Source organism: Hylobates moloch, unplaced genomic scaffold (assembly GCF_009828535.3).
Source record: "Hylobates moloch isolate HMO894 unplaced genomic scaffold, HMol_V3 SCAFFOLD_15, whole genome shotgun sequence".
NCBI classification, from domain to species: Eukaryota; Metazoa; Chordata; class Mammalia; order Primates; family Hylobatidae; genus Hylobates; species Hylobates moloch.
Genome location: NW_026652290.1, coordinates 17608305 through 17625555, shown reverse-complemented (window position 1 = coordinate 17625555; position 17251 = coordinate 17608305). Strand labels below are relative to the sequence as shown.

General features: G+C 47.6%; 2 protein-coding genes across 5 annotated transcripts in view; one reads left to right on the top strand and one right to left on the bottom strand.

The window, feature by feature from the left end:
• The window catches only part of FAM104A (family with sequence similarity 104 member A), a 26246-nt gene extending 23138 nt beyond the window's left edge, over positions 1-3108 (top strand). For 3 of the 4 annotated variants that reach the window (XM_032177712.2, XM_032177710.2, XM_058429182.1), the window contains one exon: positions 708-3108. In XM_032177712.2, coding sequence (XP_032033603.1) covers positions 708-947 — 240 coding nt within the window. In that variant the 3' untranslated portion in view covers positions 948-3108. The remainder of the gene's footprint in view (positions 1-707) is intronic. The other variant, XM_032177713.2, reaches the window with a different exon arrangement.
• COG1 (component of oligomeric golgi complex 1) lies at positions 1967-17025 on the bottom strand. The gene is made up of 14 exons (XM_032177703.2): positions 16669-17025; positions 12710-12954; positions 12380-12561; positions 12066-12236; positions 10470-10626; positions 9682-9892; positions 8558-9349; positions 7313-7459; positions 6668-6829; positions 4805-4932; positions 4214-4322; positions 3658-3767; positions 3215-3290; positions 1967-2160 (listed from the first exon to the last, which is right to left on the bottom strand). Exons 1-14 carry the CDS (start codon positions 16981-16983, stop codon positions 2023-2025), a joined length of 2943 nt encoding a protein of 980 aa, XP_032033594.1. The 5' UTR covers positions 16984-17025; the 3' UTR covers positions 1967-2022.
• Between the last annotated feature and the right edge of the window lie 226 nt (positions 17026-17251).

Genomic DNA, 17251 nt, shown 5'->3' with positions numbered 1-17251 from the left:
TTAAACATGAACTGCAGAATGAAAGTGACTCTTATCGGGGATCTCCAAGTAGCCTCTCCAAGATGACTAAAACACCCAGTCATGTTAGTTACATTAAAGAAAAAGTTAGGCATGCTCATGTACACACATGTACATATGAACTGCAATAATGCCAACATAAGATAACTTGACCAGAAGTCTATTAAAGTCCTTTCAGTTACAGAATACCATTTTGTGTCTATGATGATCACAAAATTGGCTTAGGCTTTTAGTTTTTATCTTCACTTATACCCAGAAGCCATCTTATTTGTCACCTTTTTTATACCCTGTCCCAATGACTCATACATTCCCTTGGAGGCTGAGAACTGCCTTCTTTGGTTGGAAATTATTGAAATGAATGGGAAAAGCAGGTAGAGAATACTTGTAAAAGAATTAGGATATAGTTGAAAGAATTTGGAGTTAGGAAGCCCGTGCTTGAACCTGGACCCATCCTCCTAGAGCTGTGTATTAGGGACAATAAATCCTGCTCAGCCTGACAGGGTGGCTGTGAGGAGAGGATGAAACATTTTAGGAGAGCGTACTTTATCAATTCCAAAGCCCAGTATATGTCTTCATCCTCAAGCCGAGCTGGAAAGGTACTCTTAATAGAGCGCTGTACATGAAACCACAGTAAAGCTCTTAAACAAAACAGCCTGATTGTGACCCTGTTTCTTTCTTCTTACTTCCAGTCTTCAGGCAGTGACAGTGGTGGGAGCAGCAGCAGCAGCAGCAGCAGCATCAACAGCCCGGACAGGGCCAGCGGGCCGGAAGGCAGCTTGAGCCAGACCATGGCCGGATCCAGCCCTAACACGCCTCAGCCCGTGCCCGAGCAGTCCGCGCTGTGCCAAGGCCTCTACTTCCACATCAACCAGACCCTGAGGGAGGCCCACTTCCACAGCCTACAGCACCGAGGGCGGCCTCTGACATGATGTGCCGGCAGTTTCTTGCCTTCTGTGAAGGGACAGCGCTGTGCAGATTTGATATTTCAACTTACAACTTGTTTTAAAAGAAAAATTGCACACGAAAAATGCCTGTTGGCTTTTCAGTCTATATTTGAAATAACAGGTTAACAGGCAGTTGTTTACTTGTGGTTTTGCTGCACTATTGCAATTTCAAAGGGGCTTTGAAGCAATTTTTTATAGGATTCTTTTGAGGGAGGGTATCAAATCTATGTCAAGGTAGTGGTTTGAGGAAAACTCATTCTGTGTTAAATCCATAGTATGTCCCATTCAGACTGATTTCCAAATCTGTCATCTAGAAACTCTACTTTATGTAAAGGGCCTTTTAAAAATGCGGGATCTTCAGTTTTTTTTATTCAATAAACTAGTAAAGAGTATCTAGTTTCCATGAAAAAACGTAAGTTTTTTTCCAAAATATAGGAAGCTTGATTCAGTCTTGCACTGAAATTAACTGCCATACTACCTCTCAGTATGTAGATGTTCTATTGAAAGTACTCTCTCTTGTGTAACAGGAGAATAATCAGATCCAATTCAGACTGTCAGTGAAGCACCCTCCCTAATAATAGTCTCTACTCTTTGTTATATATTTGTACTTCCAGGGAGAATGTCTTTTGGATTCTTGTATATCGAGATAACTTCTGTGTCACTATTCCTCCACAGTCTGCACCTCAGACTTTAGTAGGAAACACGGCACAGTTCTGCAAGTGAAGTAATATGTAATGACTTTTTGTCCTACAAACTTGGTCAGTCAGCAGCTTACATGATCTCATTGACAATTCCACCTTGTAGTGTCAACAATTAAGGTGTTGTTGAACACTAATAAAATGTAAGCTACCTGAACTGATGTCTAAAGCAACAAGTATTGTGAAATTTTGGGACAAAGATTAACTTGATGCTTAAAGTAACCCCCAACAGTAACTAGGGGGCCACATTCCATCAGTGAAACTGGAAAGATTGGTGTGGCTGAGAATCAGATGAGCAGAGGCACCTTTAGAAGAAATAATGTGGTAGTATTTATTTAGGGAGAGACAGATGTGTTGCCATGTTACTTAGTCATACTGGAGAGCCAGCCAAGTTTGAATAATGAAGGTGCAGACGTGTTGTCTTCTTCACTGACGAGCTGTCTGAACAAGGAGCCAGGAACTGTCGGGTCACCAGCTGTGGAGTGTGCCGGGGGGACAACCTGCCATTGGATGTAGAGAAAAGTGCCTTAGAGCTGACCTGGGCCCTCCTGCCCACTCGCCCTCCGCGCGACGCCACTCGGAGTCCACACGGCACACACAAGCGGAGCTGAGAAGCACGATGACTCTAGTCAGAGGACTTTGCTGTCAGTCCAGATTTGAAGAGGACACGGAACAGCATGAGCCTTTGTGACAAAACTAGAATTTGGAAATGAGGACTGTCTTGCGAAAAGGGTAGACACAGGCACCTCTCTCCACAGCCTGCTAACCTAATATGGGCAGAACTGAAAGATCACTGCAGTGGAAACTTCTGGAACAGGCTGCAACATAGCCCATGCTTAGGGACTGGATGGTTTTTCCAAGAGCTTTTTTTTCTTAACTACCATCTCCCAACTTTTAAAGCCAGATACTTGACAAGGATTTTAGATCTTAATGGGTTCGATGGTAAGGAATACGGAAAGGATACACTGCTAATATTGTGTCTAACAATAAAGCAAACAACTCGATGCTGTAAGAAGACAAGCTGTTTAAGCTTTCAAACACACGTGCACACAGCACAATTCAGAAATACCCAGGAGGATTCCTGCAGGCTTAACAGTTGGCATCGTACTGAAACGAAATGTGTATTAACAAGAAAATGTCAAACTTTTGGGGAAACAATTTTTCTGTTAGTTCCCACCCAACGAAAAGGGAAGATAAAACCATCATCACCAGAACAAAACAGATTTTTTCCAAACAAGTTCAATGATTGACAGGGCCGGGTTGGCAGTTAACCCTTTCATCCTACTACATTCAAGAGATCATCTCCACCCTGTCCTGTATATTTCCTACATTTCTATTAAGAGGCTACTTGGTAGTGTCAGCAGGCATCTTTTACACCTTCTAGTAGCTCAAGCTAGTAAAACCTTGTACTTCTCTATTGCGCCGCCATTAAAAGCAGCATTAGTGCATTTTGTCACAGTTCTTTATCAGTTGTTTAAAAGGGAGCTGATCATGGGTGGCTCAGTGGGAGGTGGGGACCCATCCACGGATGAGCCTCTTGCTCTTGGCACCAACCTGAGCTTTTGTTTCGATGTTTCTGGTTGATTTAGCCTTTCGAGTGCTTGTCATGCTCAGTGGGAGAAGTCCAAACCTCCAAAACAAGAGGAAAGAATTTAGTAGCACAAACAGGCAGCTCTGGGGCCCAGCAGAAGCCTCTTTTTTTTTTTTTTTTTTTTTTTTGAGACAGAGTCTCGTTCTGATGCCCAGGCTGGAGTGCAATGGCGCAGTCTCAGCTCACTGCAAGCTCCGCCTCCCGGGTTCATGCCATTCTCCTGCCTCAGCCTCCTGAGTAGCTGGGACTATAGGCGCCTGCCACCAGGCCGGCTAATTTTTTGTATTTTTTTTAGTAGAGATGGGGTTTCACCGTGTTAACCAGGATGGTCTCAATCTCCTGACCTTGTGATCCGCCCGCCTCGGCCTCCCAAAGTGCCCGGCAGAAGCCTCTTGGCAGTCTTTACCTGATCTGACTGGATGCCAGTGGCAGGATGTTATGGGGTTCTTGGGAGTTGAACGTACTGCTCCGGGGGGCAAGCTGATTCTCTGTACCAGTCACCAATCCAAACAGAACCTGGCAGACAAGAGGTGGAGCTCAATAAAATGCAGAGGTTTCATTGTGCAGGTAAAAAAAGGCAAAAAAAGGTTAGTCACCCATCGCTATTGTATTTCTAACCGTCATTTTGGGGAATGTTCTGAGTGCCTTAATGCTTCACGATTACTTTTTATTACTGCCCACAGGTCAGAATCTGAGAGGCAGGGAGTTTTTATTCCTCTTTCTGAGGCCTGGATAAAACTGTAATAATCCTTATTTACGACTTAAGGGGCCAAATCTTGGTTGCCTCAGTGTGTGAGATTTTATCTAATCTTCTTTCAGTCTTTATAACTACACTCGGCTATTTGTGTCTCATCCCCCTCCCTATGCTGCATCCTGGAGTATTACGTGCTTGAGAAGGTTAATTTTGTAATTTGAGCCTGTGTCACTTGGTTTGCACTGAGCATGTTTTTGATTTGACTCACAGAAGTTCGCTGCACCAGGCGATGAAGGTTGCTGTTGAGGTGTGGCGTGAAAACGTCCAGGTCAAATGGATCAATGAGGGCTTCCAGGTGGTCAGTCACTTTCTCAATTCTGAGAAAAGGATTAGGATCATTACTGTCCAAATTTTTTAGGATCAAAAACAATCTTAGGATATCCTACTGCTGTAGAAATCTTGGAGGTGGGTTTTATTCTACTTAGTTGCTGGCTTAGTACATTTGTCACTGATGATAGTGCTTAAGTCACCCTCAAGAGTTTCAACCTGACATGATGTCTAAGTGAAGTCCACCCTTTCCCCCTGTTCTGTCTATAAGGAGGGCACTAAGGGCTCAAATGATACTCAGCAGCTGCTAGGCTGACTCAGAAGAGAGAGGAATGAGAGTCCACCTATTTCACTTGACCATGGCATTTATCCAGCAGGCGGCCATTATTTAACTTGCTGGTAATATGAGCACTTACTGTTCAAACACAATGAATGTGCAGTATAACAGGCTGACTCTGGTGGCTTCCCAGCAAAGGGACTATTTGCTTTTGGAAGAGACCACCTTGACATAGCTCCCTAGAGGATACGACACCTGGAGTCTGGCTTGCTCCGGCCACTCTTCACCTCGTCAGCCTTGGCTGTCAGAACAATGTTGAGGTAACGCAGATCATAAAGCAGCTGCAGCGCCCGGTTCTGGGTGACTGGAAATGCACCTTCTTTCTGCAAATGAATTCCCGGTCCCCACCAGTGAAGAGAGAGGTCTTGTTATGTGAGCGTAATAAACAGCTTCATGTTTTGGTTGAGTTTCAGCTTGCTATTTCAGAAGCAGATGGTTTTGATACTCATATGGCCAGTTTAATCTCACAACAACAAATTATGTTAGAAACTTGATCTTAAAATTAAAAACCTAACAGCAGGGAAGAGACCTGGCCCTTAAAAAAGGCCTCAGATGCTGTAAATGGTTGTCCTAAAGGGGAAAAAAGGCTCCTTGCATGAAGGAGAAGTATTTTGAGGAAGCTCATTAGAGAAGACTTACTGAATTCTTTCCAAAATCAGGATTTGTTCCTTCTTGGGTTTTTTTGTTTTTTTTTTTTTGAGATGGAGTCTCGCCTTGTTGCCCAGGCTGGAGTGCAGTGGCACAATCTGGGCTCACTGCAACCTCCACCTCCCAGGTTCAAGCGATGTCTCCTGCCTCACCCTCCTGAGTAGCAGGGACTACAGATGTATGCCACCACATCCGGCTAATTTTTGTATTTTTAGTAGAGACGAGGTTTCACCATGTTGGCCAGGCTGGTCTCGAACTCCTGGCCTCAAGTGATCCGCCCGCCTTGGCCTCCCAAAGTACTGGGATTACAGGTGTCAGCCATCACACCTGACCATGTTCCTTCTTAAAAAATGTTACTGGCCAGGCGCTATGGCTCCTGCCCATAGTCCCAGCACTTTGGGAGGCCGAAACAAGCAATTTGCTCGAACCCAGGAGTTTGAGACCCGCCTGGGCAAAATCGCAAAACCTGTCTCTACGAAAAATAACAAAAATTAGGTGTGCTGGCGCATGCCTTGTGGTCCCAACTATTCGGGAGGCTGAGGTGGGAGAATCTCCTGAGCCTGGGAGGTTGAGGTTGCAGTGAGCCGAGATGGTGCCACTGCACTCCAGCCTGGGTGACAGAGTGAGACTCTGTCTCAAAAAAAAAAAAAGTTACTAATGAAATGGGATTATACACCAAGGGCAGAATGCTTCCTAGGCAGTGAAAGCAGTGTGAAGGGTTGGGAGACGAGAACTCCCCGTAAATAAGCACCTCTGTGTGTCACACTGTGTGGCAGGCAACTGTTCTCTAACTCCCCACAGTCACTCCTGAGGTAGGTGTGCTGTGGCTGGGGCAGGGGGCTGTCTGCCTTTTACAAGTGAGGAAACTACTGAGCGGTTTATCTACAGGATCACATTTGGTCCTGAGGAAACAGAGGTTAATGATTTGCCCGGAGCCCCCAGTGAACAAGTGGCAGCACTGAGGTTGGAAGCCAGGTCTTTTATTTTGAAGCACTGATCCTTTTCATTGTTTTTTGATTTTTTTGTTTTGTCTTTTTAAGAGACAGGGTCTTACTTTGTCGCCCAGGCTGGAGTGCAGTGGTGAGATCATAGCTGCTCACTGCAGCCGCGAACTTCCAAGCTGAAGCCATCCTCCCACCTCAGCCTCCCAAAGTTCTGGGCCTTGGTGTTTCCATCTGTGCTGAGCTGCCTTCTCAGCGAAGATCTGCTCGACCCTTTAGAATGAGTGTAAGTAAACTCACAGCGCTGGGTGCTACTCCTAAGATAGAGCATTTTTACAGGACCCGATGCCTGGGCTGGGTGATCCTTAACAGTTTGAGTCTTTGATGTGAACTGCTCAAACCCAAGACAAAGCTAAGGTTTTCTTTTGTTTAATTTGTGTTTTTAATGGGCAAACATTCAGACACCTACCTTAATCTGTTTTTCTTCGGAAAGTTTCTCGTAGGCAGCTACTACTTGAACCATACAGCTTTTCAGCATCTCCTGTAATGTCACCTTTGGCAAGGCATGGCCTCCAACCCGATTAATTTCCTGGCATAAACTAAACAGGAAGGACTGTACATACCAGGATGGCTAAAAGAAAAAAGAAATGTCACATTGCCAACTTGCACCAATTAAATGACACACAGTGAAAGTGAATCCACTTAATCTTACAAGGCCTATGTGCCAGGACTTTGACCCCTCTCGGCAACGCTTCTTACAGGCAGACTGTTCAGCAGACACAAGGCCCCTGGTTAAGTGCAATTTGCTGTTACTGCCTCCATGGTCTGAGGCTGATCTAGAAGAGGTGCCTGTGTTTTATGCTGCTGATTTCACGGCAAGTAAGTGGTTCCCTAATTAGCACAGAGCCTATGCTACAAAAGGAAAGAATGGTTAACTGACTTCTTGAACAGTCTGCCATTTACTTAGCCCTACATCTACTACGCCCCCACAGTAGAAAGTTACAGATGTTACTTTCAGCTATTCCTCACAAGTTGTATGTTGAATGATTTTCTAAAACCTTTCTTCTTCCACGGAGCAGTTTATTCCCTTTTTCAGCCCATGGTCCCTGCTCACCTGTGCAGGGAGTCGGATCTTGGATGTGACACTGCTGCCAGACTCTGCCTCCTCCTGAATTTCTAGCTCATCCCAGCTGGTGGCTGTGGCCAGAACTGAGCCAGCATCATCTAGAAGTAATGACTGGGTGAATCCATGAATCAAAACCTGGTAATAAAAGGCAAATATCCATACAAGCCACTCAGATCCTCTGTAGAGTTTCTTTAAAACAATCTGTGTAATCCTGAGAACAGCTCAAGATGCTGAAGCTGTAGGTACAGTGATGGTATCAGTCCTCTTTTGGCTAATTATCAATGATATCAGCCATGGGAATTTTGTTGCTAACTACCCTATAAATGTCAAATGCCACTTCTTTTTTTTGAGACAGGGTCTTGCTCTTCTCCCAGGCTGATTGCAGTGGCGCAATCACAGCTCACTGCAGCCTCGACCTCCTAGGCTCAGGCAATGCTCCTGCCTCAGCTTCCCAAGTAACTGGGACTACAGGTGTGCACCACCACATCCGAATAATTTCTGTACTTTTTGTAGATAGGGGGTTTCATCATGTTGCCCAGGCTGGTCTTGAATTCCTGGGTTCACACAATCCACCCATCTCAGCCTCCCAAAGTGCTAGGATTACAGGCATGAGCCGCCATGTCTAGCCCAAATACCACCTCTTAGGGTACAAGTGGAGACTACTGGGAATATGATATTTAGGTTAAAGAGAGGAAAGCCAGGCAGAAAGTCTTTCATTCTCATCTGATGCAAGGAAAAAATGCAGCTTTTCTGTCTACAGAATCTAAGCTAAAAATGAATGAAAAAGTTTTTTTTGAGACGGAGTCTCGCCCTGTTGCCCAGGCTGGAGTGCAGTGGCGTGATCTCGGCTCACTGCAAGCTCCGCCTCCCGGGTTCATGCCATTCTCCTGCCTTAGCCTTCCGAGTAGCTGGGACTACAGGCGCCCACCACCATGCCCGGCTACTTTTTTGTATTTTTTTAGTAGAGACAGGGTTTCGCCGTGTTAGCCAGGATGGTCTCCATTTCCTGACCTCACGATCCGCCCGTCTCGGCCTCCCAAAGTGCTGGGATTACAGGCATGAGCTACCGCGCCCGGCCAAAAAAGTTTTTACTGAACTTTCTGGCAGAGATAAAGTTAACTGTATGAAATCAGAATTGTTTTGCCTTTACTGCTGAAGGAACTGATTGAGGTTGGCAAGACTGGAATATGACAGAAGTGAGACAAGACAGGGGGAAGAAGTTACATCACTCACTTTCACAACTGCACTGCTCCAGACCCGGTAGCCCATCACGCTCTGCTGGAGGAGTACTTCTTTAACCTCTTGCCACTTGGCCTGTGTAGGAATGATTTCCTGAGTTTTCACCTTTCCCTGTTTTCTCAGAGCCCTAAACTCCCTTGCTGGTTTCTCTGAGCTCTCTGATTTTCCCAGAATACACTGCTTCAGATGGGGGCACAGCTCTCCCAGGGACTGGCAGAGTCTGGCCATGAAAAGAACTGAGTGCAGCTTGGCACTGTTGAGGGCATCCTGTTGCCCTTGCACACCTTCTTCAATGCTCTGTAGCTCTGCCCGGATGCAGTTCACGATGTGCTTGATGCATGCCACGGACTGAGTCCGCAGCATCTCCTGCACAGTCCCCGCATCTGCGTATCTGTCAAAGGCAGAACTCTTGGCCTGTGTGGGAGAAACATCCTTGGGCAGTGACGAGTCATCAGAGGGGAGGTAAGCCAGGAGGTCATCCAGTTTAACCTTCAGCTTTGAATCCAGGGCAGAACAGAAGTTCTGTACACAAGGGCTGATGGCTTGTGCTTTCATGGAGAGGCCGCTACTGGCAAACTGACCCCGGTTTGCCACGTTGACCCAGGCCGCATCGGAAGGCAGGTCATTAGGACTCTCAGACCAGAGGAAGAGCGACATGTTGTACTCAAAGTGGATGTGCTTATTTGAAGGGGAGTTGCTGGTGCTGCTTTCAAGTTCCTGCAGAGCTGAAACCAGGAGCTCCTTGGAGCTACTGGAGATGGAATCAAAGCCTTCTTTTGTCAGAGTCTAAAAGAGAATGAGAGAAGAGTTCTAATCACAGTTCCTTTAAGGACATTTCAAAACAAGAGTACCAAATGATAATTTATCCTAGCATTCAGAAGGTTCACCATCTTCAGAAAGATGGCATGGTGTTGGCAGAGAATAAAGCCATTACTGATGAACATGGGCCCATTCTTGATCAAGTGACAGAGGCCTGGTGTATTTTCAGCTCTAGACTCTGGATCTGTTACTAAGCAGGAAAAGAATATACTTGGGAAGTGAAAGAAGTCTCCCAAGACAGTCAAAATACCACTAGGATTGGCCATAAAACAGGTAGACCATGTGACTGTCTAGCTCACCTGTAATCGGTCAAGAAACAGTTGCTGCATCATATCTTCCCAGAACAAGAGCGGCTTCTCCAGAAGCCGCCGACATAGCACATCCCAGCTGTGACTGGTGGACTCATTGGTAAGTAACTCCCACATGGCATCCCGGATTCCCGCGAGACCCTTCATGCTCTTCACGTACATGAGCAGGTTGGTGATCCCATTTTTAATGTCTTCATTACACCTGCAACAGAATCATGTTCTTTGGGCTCCATCAGAGGCATGGTGTTCACGTCTTTATTAAGAAAAACATCAGAATGCCATTTGACAATCTCTTATCTGAGTTCCAATAGATAAATATCTATGTGTCTCAGTGTTGATAGATCAGTAGCAACACAGAGTGTTTTGGCTGGGTTGGGGCATGTGGTCTGTTGCCTGCACCAGGCCTACCCTTGCTTCCCTGAGGATATACGCAAGTCTGGACCCTGTGGAATGGCTTAAAAAAAACAATGCATTAAGTAAAAACAGGAGTTGCAGAACTCTCACATAAAGAGAATTTAAAACTCCCATATAACCTTTTGAAAGACAAATTCCTTCTTGGTTCTCCCACAGCGGGTGCTGAATGACCTCAAAGGTGGCAATGGGTGACAGAGTGAGTGGCTGATGGGCAGCACGCCATCCAGGACATGCTCTGTCACCCAGGCAGGAATGCAGTGGCACAGTCACTGCTCACTTCAGCCATCCAGGACAGGCTTTCTGCACATGCCTCGCTGCATGGGTGGTTCCTGCCAGCTGCAGGGAAGCTCTTTCTGGCTACTTACATGTGGATCCATTTCTGCAGCGTGTCTTTCAGGTATTCCTGGCTGATGGGATGTGCAAGGGTTCGGAGTGTTGGCTGGAACTCGACGATGGATGCTGGCAGGTGTTTAAACCAGCTGCAGAGTTTCATCTCTTCCTGCAGGACACCAGTACCCTTTCCTAAAGAGAAGGCCAAGTAAGAAGCCATCTAGGCCACCCTTTGAAGTGCATATTAAAACAGGGAGTTAGGCCGGGCCAGCTTGGGCAACACAGTGAAACCTCACCTCTACAAAAAAGAAACAATTAGCCAGGCGTCATGGTGCACACCTGTAGTTGCAGCTACTTGGGAGGCTGAGGTAGGAGGATCACTTGAGCCCAGGAGGTCGAGGCTGCAGTGACCCATGATCATGCCACTACACTTCAGCCTGGGCAACAAGGTGAGACCCTGTCTCCAAAAAAATAAATAAATAAATAGATGGAATTTCACTTCAGCCTCAACCTCCTTGGCTCAAATGATCCTTCTGCCTCAGCCTCCCAAATAGCAGGGACCACAGGGGCATGCCACCACACACAGCAAATGTTTATCTTTTATAGAGATGGGGTCTCACTATGCTGCCCAGGCTGATCTCAAACTCATGGACTGCCTCAGCATCCAAAGTGCTAGGATTATAGATGTGAGCCACAGCACTGGGCCATTTCAAAGTGAACCCATCATCAGCCACTTCAGACCAGCTCCATTTCTACTTAACTTGGTCACCTCCCTTCTCACGTCCTTACAGCCAATCTGTCACCAAATCCTCTCCTCCTAAACAGATGTCCGAGCATTGCAATTAGCTTCGTCTCTATTGTTCCTTTGTAACCCAAGCTCCCAGCGGCTGACACCTGGATCGTGGCAACAGCCTCCTAAGTGAGCTCTCGGCATCCATTCTAGCCCCAAGGGGATCTATTGCCACCTAAAAGCCAAATGCATTTATTTCATTTCAGTTGAGATAAATGCTACCAAATAAAAGTATAGGATGCACGGGCACATATAACAGAGGGTCCACACCAAGCCTGGAAGGTCCCAGGAGGCTTCCATTGTTCTTTGGATAAAGTCTAAATTCCCTAGCCTCGCTCACAAGGCTGGGCATTATCTGGCCCCTGGCCCCACCTCCGTCTCTGCTTAAGCAGCTCTCCCCCTCACCCAATGCCTCACCGGCTGTCTTACAGTTTCTTCTTGCCTCAGGATCTTTGCACATCCTCTTCCCTTTGCCTGAAAGCCTGTTCTTTGCCTTCTTCATCTAAGTGACTGCCACTCAACCTTCAGCTTTCAGGTTAAAGGCTTCTCCAGGGAAGCCTTCTCTGACCTTGGTGAGTTACTTCCATTCAATGTTCCCAAGGCAACTTGTACTTAGCCTTTCTAGCAATGACCAATATAGACACTAAATGGATATTCGCCTATTTGTGAGTCTGATACCTGCTTCTACCACTGAACTGCAGCCTCGATGAAGGAAGGGCCTCTATTTGTCCAGTTCACTGCTCCATCCCCAGAGCCTAGCATGGTGGCTGGCACACGGTAGATGCTGAGCAAATTATCAGTTGAGTGAACCAGAATTTAAAAAGCTTGGCTAAGAGCTCACCGGCAGGATGCTGGCCTGTGATAGTCTCCAGAGTAGAGAAGAGCAAACCACATGGCAGGGCTGGATCTGGCAGCAGTCCTTCTGGCAAAGTGTAGAAAAGGGCATGAGCTTGCTTCAGAGTGGTGGCCAGCAACTCCACTAATGAGCAAATCTGAGCCTTGATACCAGCACCTAAAAGGAGAAACCATCCTCTTTGAAACAATTACCTTTCCCACAGTGAAAGACAGAGGACGCTCTGGAGGCTTCAGTCTCCCGCAGCTACCCTTCTCCATCCCATGTTTAAGGACCAAATGTTGGCCAGAAGCCACACCCACCATGGTGTGGCTGGTTGAGAAGTTTCTGAATAGTTGCCTTTCTGGCCAGCAGGAAGTCTGTGAGGGCTTGGCGAGGAGAACTCTCTTCTAAGAGCATTATAGAGCACAGGGCCTCGGCCACAGCTTGGTCAGACACGGCTTGGCATTTGAGCAACATCTTGCTTTCATGCAGAATAGTTGACCTAGAAAAATGATGACAAAGGTCACCAGGGTATTTTTCACATCTTGGATAAAGGGCTTTGGTACATCAGGAAAGAAGACAAACACCGTAAACCTGTAGTGAGAAGCTTGGCCACCACCAGAGCAGCTCTTTAGGCTAGATCCACTTACCGGAAGTGGCTGGCAGCTGCCACTTGCCGGATGAGTATAGGAAACCGGGAGAGGACGGGACTGTATCGGGAACTAGAAGAATCCAGCTGGAGCAGGCTGTGGAGGTGGCAGCAGAGCAGGTAGAGCTGTGTGGCGTGGAGACACTGAGAGGCTTCCATCGAGCTCCAGATCTTCTCCGGAATTTCTAAGAGTAGCTTGATCTGGGCAGCCATGCTGTAGAACTTCTCCTGGGATGGCTGCTGTGGCTGCAGGAGAAGGCACAGAACTAAACCAGAAGAACGAACAAAAGCAATCTCAGTGTTCTGTAGGCTTGGGAAGAAATCTGGGGGTATTTAAGGATACAAAGCTTCTATTAAGCTGGGTTCAGTGCAACTCAGCAAGTCATCAAAGCCCAGTGTAGAAGAGTTGCCGGAGTCAGGAGTGTTGTAAGATCCCCTGGTTTTTCCTACACACGCATGCATTTTTGCTCAGCCCCACGGAGAAGCAAACTTTCATCTTACCATCTGGTTATCAGTGATCCTCTTGATGCTTCGATGGCATGAAGCCCTGTGGACTACTACTCATGTGAGCTTTCTCCAGCCTTTCCTGATGTTCAGCCTTCCTACTTTTTCTTCTGTTTTTTGGGGGGGCACCGTGGTCTTCTTTGCTGACTGTTTGACTTCACCAAGGAAGGTACTGACTGCACCAAGCCACCATCTGGTTCAGTCTTTAGGCCTCTACTCATCTGAGTCTATCCTTACTTCAGGATTTTCTCTCCCTCAAACATCTCCCTCATGAACAGCGTATTAGTCCATTCTCACACCGCTATAAAGAAATACCCAAGGCAGGGCGCGATGGCTCACGCCTGTAATCCCAGCACTTTGGGAGGCCGAGGTGGGCAGATCACTTGAGGCTAGGAGTTCGAGACCAGCCTGGCCAACATGGTGAAGCCCTGTCTCCACTAAAAATAAAAAAATTAGCTGGGCATAGTGGTGCACGCCTGTAATCCCAGCTACTCGGGAAGCTGAGGCAGAAGAATTGCTTGAACCTGGGAGGCAGAGGCTGCAGTTGAGCCGAGAATGCGCAACTGCACCCCAGCCTGAGCAACAGAGAGAGACTTTGTCAAAAAAAAAAAAAAAAAAAAAAAAAGGAAGGAAGGAAGGACCCAAGACTGGGTAATTTATAAAGAAAAGGAGTTTAATTGGCCCTCAGTTCCACAGGCTGTACGGGAAGCATGGCTAGGGAGGCCTCAGGGAAACTTATGATCATGGCAGAAGGGAAAGCAGGCACGTCTTAACATGGCCAAAGCAGGAAGAAGGTGGAGGGACATGCCATACACTTTCAAACAACCAGATCTCATGAGAACTCATGAGAACAAGACCAAAGAGGGAAATCCCTCCCCATGATCCAATCACCTCCCACCAGGCCCCACCTCCAACACTGGGGATTATAATTCAACATAAGATGTGGGTGAGACACAAATCCAAACCACAGCAAATGGATTAGTGCCTCATAAAAGGGCTGGAGGCAACTTTTAGGTTCTTCTACCTTCCCCCACGTGAGGATGTTGCAAGAAGGTCCTCACCAGACATCAAAGGCCAGTGCCTTGATCTTGGACTTCCCAGACCCAGAACTGCGAAAAATACACTTGTATTATAAATTGCCCAATCTCAGGTATTTTGTTATAGCAGCACAAATGGACTAAGAAACCTAAATTCCAAATCTCATCATGCCCTTAAGGTCCCTCCTTACTAAAAACAACCCAAGCCTAAACTGACTTCCTTCAGAACTCCTAAGGTAAATATACACAATTATTTTGGGAATCAAACGTCTCAGGTTCCAGTGATTCTCCTGCCTCAGTCTCCTGAGTAGCTAGGATTACAGGTGCATGTCACCATGCCTGGCTAATTTTTGTGTTTTTAGTACAGACAGGGTTTTACCATGTTGGCCAGGCTGGTCTCGAACTCCTGACGTCAAGTGATCCACCGCCTCAGCCTCCTAAAGTGTTGGGATTACAGGCGTGAACCACCACACCCAGCCTTTTTTTTTTTTGAGACAGCATCTCACTTTGTTGCCCAGGCTGGAGTGCAGTGGTGCGATCATGGCTCACCACAGCCTTGACCTCTTGGGCTCAAGAGATCTTCCCACTTCAGCCTCCCAAGTAGCTGGGACCACAGGCATGTGCCACCATGCCCGCTCATTTTTTGGTATTTTTTGTAGAGATGAGGTTTCACCATGTTGCCCAGGCTGGTTTCAAACTCCTGTGATCAAGCGATCCACCTGCCTTGGCCTCCCAAAGTGCTGGCATGAGCCACAGTGCCTGACCTGTTGTTCTAAATTTTTTTACATTTTTTTCTTGTCAAGTTTCCATGGATTTATTTCCTCGACCAGATTGTAAGCTCCTTCAGAGCAGGAATTGGAGGACTTCTGTTTCTTTGTAACGTGAACAAAGAAGACACTCAAATTTTTGTGGGGTTGACCGAGAATAAACCAGATATAACAACTATGAAAATCAATACATTTCTAAAATCAGGCATAATTCAAGTTAGCGTTTTAATAAACCCTGAAGCATGACTCAGTTACAGCAAAGGCTGGCCACCTAAGGGGACACGTGTACTAAATGTTAGCTTTGGGATGAGGTCACTCATTTCAAAATTCTGTGAAGTTATTTGCAACTTCCTATAGTTCTATTGTGTCAGTCCAGTCTACTGAGTAGGATTTCTGTAAAGCTCAAGTAGCATGAAAAAGTTCCAAATTGGAGTTAAGACTGTACTTTTCAGTTTCTTCTTCTATGTCCCAGTAAGTTCTCCCAGGCTGTTAAAAACAATTCCCTGTTTACCTTTTTCACCCTCCATGTCCTTTCACTTCGTTCATTGCTAAGTCTATATTCTTTAAGGGGCCAGGTGCGGTGGCTCTCGCGCCTGTAATCCCAGCACTTAGGGAGGCCAAGGCAGGCGGATCACATGAGGTCAGGTGCTGGAGACCAGCCTGGCCAACATGGTGAAACCCCGTGTCTATTGAAAGTACAAAAATTAGTCGGGCGTGGTGGCAGGTGCCTGTAATCCCAGCTACGCGGGTGGCTGAGGCAGGAGAATCGCTTGAACCCAGGAGGCGGAAGTTGCAGTGACCTGAGATCGCGCCACTGCACTCCAGCCTGGGCGACAGAGCGAGACCCTGTCTCAAAAAATAAATAAATAAATAAAAATTCTTTAGGAACGCAAGCTGCAGCTCCAATATGAGGATGTGTTTGTTTATTTCCCATCCTTCCTCATCGTGTCTGATCAATAGCGTTTGTGGGGAAGAACATGGGATAAGGATAACCTGAATGAAAAAAGCCTTAGTTCTTAAAATGAAAATTTTCAGCTATTAAAAGGTAACGGCTTGGCCGGGTGTGGTGGCTCATGACTGAAGAAATGCCAGCACTTTGGGAGACCCTGTCACATACATACATAAAGGTAAGGGCTTGACGGCTGTACTACCCTCAACAACTCCCAAAGGGTAGAACAGCTATTTGGGATTGTGGAAGTTATTCTTGGGGAGGGATAGGGGGAAGGTTGGGATGAGGAAGAAATGACTTGGAGGGCAGGTGTCAACATAGGGGAGAAATCTGAGGAAAAACAACGTCAGGACATGTTATATAGGAGAGCGTTGAACTGTCAAGACAGAGACCCCTGGCGTTTTCCGCTAAAATTGAAAGGAGCCCAGTGAGGTGTAGGAATCAAGGCCCGAAGTCGGGGGAAAGTGCCTGAAGAAACTGTTGAATGGCATTTCCAGAACGGATCAGCAGCCGCATCTGTGCAAGGAAGGCTGGCATTGTCCCCTGAGGGGGCCCAAAGGATGAGGGGCGGGTAGGCTCCTGGCTAAGGAAGGTGAGGACTCGCGGGGTCTGGGACTGACCGGCGGGGGGCGGGGCTGACCTGCAAGGCCAGGGGCTCCGGGACCCGCCTGCGGGGCCGCAGGGTGGGGGCATGGGGACTGACCTGCGGGGTCCTCGGTGGCCGGGGCGCGGCCGAGCCGGCCTGGCGGAGGCGGGCGCAGTACTGGTCGGTGGCCTTCACGGCGTCCACTAGCCCCACGGCGCAGCGGCGCATCTGGCCGATGGTGTCGGCCGCCTCGATCAGGTCGCGGTACCGTTCGCCCACCATCTGCCGCAGCTCCTCCTTCTTGTGCTCGATCTCAGCCCGAACCTGGCGCTCCAGCCCGCGGATCTCCTCCGCTCCATGCGTCTCGAAAAGAGCCGCAGGATCGCGCAGATCCAGCCGCTTCAGCGAGGGTGAGGTTGCCGCGGTGGCCATGGTGCACTCTTCAGGCCCCGGCGAGCCACCTACGCCCTTTTAGTCCCGCCCCCACCGCCATCTTGGTTGGGGGCGGAAGCGCTTCCGCCCCGCTGGGGGCCATGTTTGTTTCCAGAGGGGGCAGGGCGGGAGCGGGGGGCGGGCCTGCGTGGGGTTTTCTTGAAGGAAGCGGGCTGGGAAGTGAGGTCGCCAGACAGGTGAGGTCGCCAGGTGGGCTGCGAGACTGTGGTTGAAGTCTTCCCTTTCCCTTAGGCGCAGAGCTTCTCTG